The 7,123-nt window shown below is 48.4% G+C and overlaps 1 protein-coding gene across 1 annotated transcript; it reads left to right on the top strand.

Moving 5' to 3' along the window:
• Nucleotides 1-213: 213 nt before the first annotated feature.
• LOC306945670 (alcohol dehydrogenase 1-like) lies at nucleotides 214-5,218 on the top strand (the record flags this gene model as incomplete). The annotated part of the gene is made up of 9 exons (XM_079534439.1): nucleotides 214-231; nucleotides 818-919; nucleotides 2,819-2,960; nucleotides 3,234-3,321; nucleotides 3,435-3,654; nucleotides 3,769-4,029; nucleotides 4,285-4,420; nucleotides 4,930-5,068; nucleotides 5,194-5,218. The coding sequence occupies 9 exons, from the start codon at nucleotides 214-216 to the stop codon at nucleotides 5,216-5,218; spliced, it is 1,131 nt and encodes a 376-aa protein (XP_079390565.1).
• Between the last annotated feature and the right edge of the window lie 1,905 nt (nucleotides 5,219-7,123).

Here is a 7,123-nt window from a genome sequence, read left to right as displayed (position 1 = left end):
AGCCCTGTACGCAGGGAACCACCTCTCCCACTCTCTTCTGAGCTTCCTCTGGCCCTCTGCCAGGACTCCCAGCACACCCCTGCCGTACCTTCACCTGCAGCCAGCGGTGCCCAGCTGCACGCAGGGGTTCCACACAACACATGGGTCCAGACGTGCAGACGGCACCAAGCCTCCATCCTCTGCCACTGCTGGAGACAGCTCCTCTCAGACCACATGGCCACTACTGGAAAAGTAAGGATGCCTTGTTGCCTTTTTTCCTTCCGCCCTCCCACAGAGATACCCTGGGAATGGCTCAGCCAGCACACTTGGGCTGCAGACCATTTTTCTCTGACTCCCCTTGTCTCACCCAATCCTCTTTGACTTGCACAAGCCTCTGCTCTCATACAGCTGCAGCACGTCAGTCTCTGTGGGAGGCAGTAGCTTAGCCAGCACGAGGGAGGGGGCTTTAAACAGCTTTCTCCCACTGAAAACTGAGAAGCTGTTTTGCTATGAACGCTACCCAAATGCCAGCTGCTCTTCTGCTCCAGACTCCTCCAGGAATGCGGTGTGCGATTCAGTTTCCTTCCAGAAGTGCCTCCGTCCTCTCCTCTCCTAGGGAACAGCTTGTAAGAAGGAGACCGCAGGATCCCATTGAAACAACAGGCTGCTGAAGCGGTCATCGGGAGGGCACAGGCCAGGGCAGAATGAGCGTTTAGTACTTCCTTGGAGCTGCGCTATTGACAGAGGCCGACAAACCACCAGCTGATCTGCTTTTAATCCATTACTCTTTCTCAAAGGCGCACCTTCTCACACAGCCTCACCGCTCCCATTCTTCCAGGTTGTCCGATGCAGAGCTGCAGTTGCCTGGGCAGCGGGCAAATCGCTCTCTGTTGAGGAGATAGAGGTTGCACCTCCAAAGGCACACGAAGTGCGAGTCAAGGTAAAAGCACTTTGTTGTTTTTTTTTTTGTTTTCATTGTTTTATTATTTCCTTCCCCCCCCCCCCCCTTCCAGTATGGGATATTTTTTGGAGGATTTAGCTAAAATATAACCATTGGGAATCATGGTGCATTGAAGCTTAATCTTTCCCAAGGTTTGGGAAGGAGACAAACATTACTACACCCTATTTCCTGGATCCATTATGGAGATCAATGGTGGTCAAGATGTTTCTAGAATCATATTACCATAGAATATCCAAAGCTAGAAGGGACCCACAATAGGCTCACTGAATCCAGCTCCTGTCTCCACATAGAACCACCCAAAATTCAAGTCCTTTATCTGAGAACGTTGTCTAAATGCTTCTTGAACTCCAGCATCTTCATGCTGTGACCACTGCCCTGTGGTGACTGTTTGATGTCTGACTGCCCTCTGGTGAAGAACCTTTTCTCAACACACAGTCTCATCTTCTCCTGATGCAGCTCCACTGCACACCCTTGGACCCTGACACCATCAAGCAGAGCTCAGTGCCTGCCGCTTTGCTCCCCTCATGAGGAAGGACTGAGGTTGCTGGAAGACCTGACCTTAGTCTCCCCTTCTCTGGGCTAAAAAGGCAAGGGACTTGAGCCACTCCTCACACATCTTGTTCGCAGCCTTCACCATCTTTGTAAGTCTCTTTTGGACACTCTCAAATAGTTTCAGTTTTATGTCCTTCCTATATTGTCGTGCCAAAACTGCAAACAGTGCTCGAGGTGAGGCTGGCCCAGCGCAGAACAGAGTGGGACAATCCCTTCCCTTGACTGACTGGCAGTGTTGGACATGATGCACCCCACAGTATGGTTCACCCCATGGGCTGTGCCAGGGCACACTGCTAACTTAGATTCAACTTGCCAGCAATCAGAACCCCCAGGCCTTTCTCCACAGGGCTGCTCTGCAAGATCTCATCCCCCAGTCTGTGCATATATCTTCAGTTGCCTGTGCCAGCCGCAGAAGTTAGCACGTGCTCTTGTTTAGTTCATATGTTGGTGATTGCCCAGTTCTCCATTTTGTCAAGATCTCTCTTCAAGACCTTTCTGCCCCCTACAGAGTCAACAGCCCCTCCCTAATGTAGTATTATTTGCAAACTTACTTAGTATACCATCAAGTTCCATATCCAGATCATTGATGAAATAATTAAAGAAAACTGGCCCCAAGATGGAGCCCTGACAAAACTCATTAATGACCACCAGGTAGTTATGACCACATTTAGTATAGCCTTCTGAGCCCAACCCATCAGCCAGTTGTTCATCCACTGAATAATGTTTCAGTCTAGCTGTATGCTGGACATTTGGTCCTGAAAGATAAAGACAGACAAGATACTGAAAGATTTGCTAAAAGCCAAGAAAGCTTCCCTTGGTCAAGTGGGAGGGAGGGTGGAGCAGGGGGTTAGCCTTATTGTAAAAGGAGATTAATTCATTACACAGGACTTTCCCCCCATGTGAACCCCCATTGGATGTGACCAATTATCTTTCAAGTATTTTACAATATCTCCCAGAATAATCTACTCCGCAATTCTGCCAGGCAAAGAAGTGAGACTGACAGACCTGTAATTACCAGGATTGTCTTTCTGTTTCTTCATGACAACTGGGAAGTATACCACCTTCTAGTAGATAGGAACATCTCCAGATTACCCAAACTAGTGAAAAATAATTAAAGACTGGACCCACAATGAAATCAGGCATCTCTTTGAGAACCCTGGGGCAAATACTACTGGGACCCATAGATCAGTAAGTATTCAGGTGGAGCAAAAAAAACCACCAAAGCACAGTTGTGTGACATTTCACAGTTCCCACAACAAAGGGACTGAGGGTCTCAGAGCCGATCAACATTGTTCCAGATGTTCTGTGCACTTTCACTGCTAACAGATTGTGGCTACAGGGATCTGTCGCACAGATGACCACGTTCTTGAAGGTACATTTCCTGATCTAGAATTCCCAGTCATCCTCGGCCATGAAGGAGCTGGGATTGTGGAGAGCATTGGAGAAGGAGTGACCTCTGTGAAACCAGGTAACCAACGCATGCAGCCAGGACCCAGCTCTCAAAGTCTGTAAGGCTGCCCAGAGATCAGAAACTCCCTCTGGCCGCACACCAGTTGTGCTGCGCTGTCACACGCACTTTCCTCATCCATACCAAAAGTGCATGAGGTGGGCTCTGAACGTGTTCTTCGGACAGGGAAAGGAGAGCGTTCATGCCGGGGTGCCGTCATCACAAAGCTCAGCAGAGGCATGCCAACAGGCCACCGAGTGAGAGGCAGCTGACGCTGGATCTGCTTTCTTCCAGGAGACAAAGTCATCCTCCTTCCACTTCCTCAGTGTGGAAAATGCAGCTTCTGCTTGAATCCTGACTCCAACTACTGCGTGAAATCACAGTGAGTTTGTTTTCACCTACCCCTCTACCCAAACAGGCTAAACCATCAGCAATTCTGACATGCACACACATGTACCTTATGTGATGAGCAACTCACACACACACTTCCAACAGCCTCACTGAACCACAAAACCTGCTGCCTGACAAGACCAGCAGATTCACTTGCAAAGGGAAACAGATCCATCATTTCCTCTGGAACAGCACCTTTGCAGAATACACTGTTGTGCCCGACTACACCCTGGCCAAGATAGATGCTGCTGCACCTCTGGACAAAGTCTGCTTGCTTGCCTGTGGTTTTCCCACTGGCTATGGGGCTGCCATCAACGTTGCCAAGGTAGGTATTCAGACGTGTCAAAATTAAGCATCCCACAGCCATTTTCACATCCTCAAAAAAGCAATAGAAACTTCCTCCTCACCCAGGAGACTAATCCAGCCCCATGACATGCAGGTAAAACCAGGCTCCACCTGTGCTGTCCTTGGCCTCGGAGGAGTCGGCCTCTCTGTTGTCATGGGCTGCAAGGCAGCTGGAGCGTCCCGCATCATTGCCATCGATATCAACGAGGACAAGTTTGCCAGGGCCAAAGAGATGGGAGCCACCGAGTGCATCAACCCTAAAGACTTCAAGAAGCCTATCCAGCAGGTGCTCACCGAGATGACCGGTCACGGCGTGGACTGCTCCTTTGAGGCTGCTGGAACTGCAGATACCCTGGTATGTGACATTTTAGCACGTCCTCCTTCCCAGATTTCCATCAGACAAATTCCATCACAACACTTGCATTTTTTGCATGCTGCCTGCACTTCAGGCCATTCTGCTTGGGGAGAAATGATTCATGATTCCTGTAACAGCAGGAATGGAGCTTTCCAAGGCTGATGCAGAAAACAGCCTCCATTATTAGGTACCAGGGAGGCAAGGAAAGAATGCATTTATGACAAATTCAGCTAATGTGCTTGCCTGTCCCACCAGATTGCCGCCCTGGCCTCTTGCAATGTGAACACCGGGCTCTGTGTGATGATTGGGGAACCACCTGCTGGTTCAACAGTTCCCATTGATCCATTCCTTCTACTAAGTGGGCGCACCTGCAAAGGGACTGTGCTTGGAGGTAGGAAGCCAAAAAAGACATTTTAGACGTTTCAGCCATCTCCCGTAATGGGAATTCCCAAATGTCTCTGGAACAAATATGCTCCAGCACATACATAGTGCTTTCACATACATAGTGCTTTCCTTCACAATGCAAATTACATGGTCCAGCAATGTACTCCATACAAGAGCAAAAGGAAATCTCTCTCATAGCTGTTGTCCACCAGGCTCGAAGGAACTGTCAATACTTCAAGCTTGGCAGTGTCCCAGAAGTTCTTTGTAGGAGGCTGCTGATGTTAAATCTACAACTGAAAATGAACACTGAAATTCCACCTCACAAAATAATCGAATCATACAATACACTGTGTTTGAAGGCACCTAACCAAGCATGTAACAACAATATATCTAAAATATTTTATCAAATTTCTGACCCCTCTAGAAAGATCCGGCACCAAGCAACTCCACCAAGGGTTCTATACCAAATCACCATTTCTCCAGTTATTCACTGCATGCCATTTCTCCCATTTCCAGGCTGGAAAATGAGAGACTCTATCCCCAGATTAGTTGCCAGCTATTTGGAGAAGAAATTTAACTCCGACTTGCTGATCACACACACGCTGCCATTTGCTGAAATCAACAAGGGATTTGAATTGCTACGTGCAGGCAAAAGGTGAGATTCTGCTTCGGACCAACAGGAGTGATGCACAGCAGCTCCTGAAGCGGCACTTTTGTCAGCTCGCAGGCTCTGCCAGTAGCAACACTTGTAACTCCTCCCTTCCTTTCCTCCCTCTCCAGCATTCGCAGCGTGCTGCTCTTCTGAAGGATGCGATCAGGACAGCACGAGTGCAGCACACAGCCCAGCAGATGCCCTCCTGTGCGGGCCCTTCCCTCCCACATCGCCCTTCATGGACTGTAAAGACAGAAGCACAAGGAACCTGTCAGCTGTGCTGCTGCTGCCAGCGCTCCTGAGCCCATCCTCTCCTGAGAAAGCAGTTATATAAATAAAGGCTCTCTTACAAACTCTTCCCGTGGAGTGCTGTGAAACAAAAGGTGCTGATGTTTCTGACCCGCACACTTTGCCATTCTTTGCACACTTGCACACCAAACACCTTGTGCACTTTTGCACATGCACTTCCACCTCGGCCACCATCTCAGCTGGCTGAATGCTGTGACTCAGACCAAGGGACAGAGCACCCGCACTGCTGCCAGTCTTTCATCTCTCAGGATCACATGTTGTGTGTTTCATTCATTCCACGACGTCATTCGCTGACACAGCCCGTCATTCCAAACTTTCATTTCAGCACCAGCTTCTTCTCATTGCACCACAGCGTCTTACTCTCTCAATTTTCTCTCCTTCACAGAATCACAGAGGCTTGGGGGTTGGAAGGAACCCTTGCAGACCATCTAGTCCTACCCGCCTGCTAGAGCAGGTCCCCTTGACTAGACTATACAGGAAAGCGTCCAGATGGCTTCTGAGTATCTCCAGAGCAGGACGCTCCACATCCTCACTGCGCAGTTTGTTCCAGTGCTCAGTAAACCCTCTAAGGAAGGAAGATTTTCCTCATGCTTCTGCGCATCTTTCTGCATTTCACTCTGTGCCATTCATGCTTGGCCACTTGCTGAGCTCCACTGAAAAGAGCCTGGCTCCATCCACATGGCTCCTGCCCGCCACATATTTATAAGCACTGATAAGGTCCCCTCAGTCTTCTCCTCTCCAGGCTGAATGGTTCCCAGTCTCTCAGGCTTTCCTCTTAAAGGAGGTGCTCCAGGCCGCTCATCCTCTTTGCAGCCCTCCAATGGAGTCTCTCAAGAAATTCCCTGCTTTTCTTGAACTGGGGATGGTACTCCATAGGTGGCATCAGCAGAGCAGAGTACTGAGTCAGGATAACCTCCCTCAGCCTGCTGTGGGCTCTGCTCCTTTTAATGCATCCCACAGTAGCATTGGCCTTCCTGGCCACAAAAGCACACTACTGGCTCCATGGTTCGTAGCGCTGCACAGTGCCACGGATTTCTGTGTCTCACTCTGCCCCTTCCTCAGTTTTAGCTCACAGAGTAGAAAGGCTCCTTCCCTGAGTGGGGAGGTACCAGCCCAGAACAAGTTGCTCCACTCAGAGTTTACCTTCACAGCCACTGGTTACGGGAAGAACTCCTGTAAAACTCCTCTAGAAATCCTCTAAACCTCCTGTGAAACAGCTCTAATGTTTTTGTTTTTGTTTTTTCTTCCTGCAACTTTCTTTTAAAGGTTTTGAGCTTTCAGTAACTCTACTTTTTTTTGTTCCTTTCATTCTTTTCTTTTTCTTTTAGAAAATTCATTTTTATGAGATTCTATTAAACAAGAAGAAGTGTTCCTAACCCTTATCTGTAAATTGAAAGTGACTGTGGAGAAAGAGGGGACAAGTAAAAGACTGCAAAAAATCAAACTAAGAATCTTACGGCTTTTGTAATCAATTTGAAATCAAGAAACTGGAACAGGAGCTATTTCTATTCAACCACCTCACTACAAAGCCTGTTCCTACGTCTGATCGCACAGGAGAAAAACAATTTCTTACTACCTAGCCTGAACTGCCACTAGTACAGCTCAGTACCATTCCAGTGCATCCCATCAGCTGCCAAAACATATACGGAATCTTGCTGCTTTCTGCAACCTGGAAGCGTGGACAGAGGCACTTCTATCTTGGAAAATATGGCCTACACCCACTTATCTTTCAAAAGAGATGATAGCCAC

Source organism: Tetrao urogallus (assembly GCF_951394365.1).
Source record: "Tetrao urogallus genome assembly, chromosome: 4".
Taxonomy (NCBI): domain Eukaryota; kingdom Metazoa; phylum Chordata; class Aves; order Galliformes; family Phasianidae; genus Tetrao; species Tetrao urogallus.
This window is presented reverse-complemented; position numbering and strand designations above follow the sequence as displayed.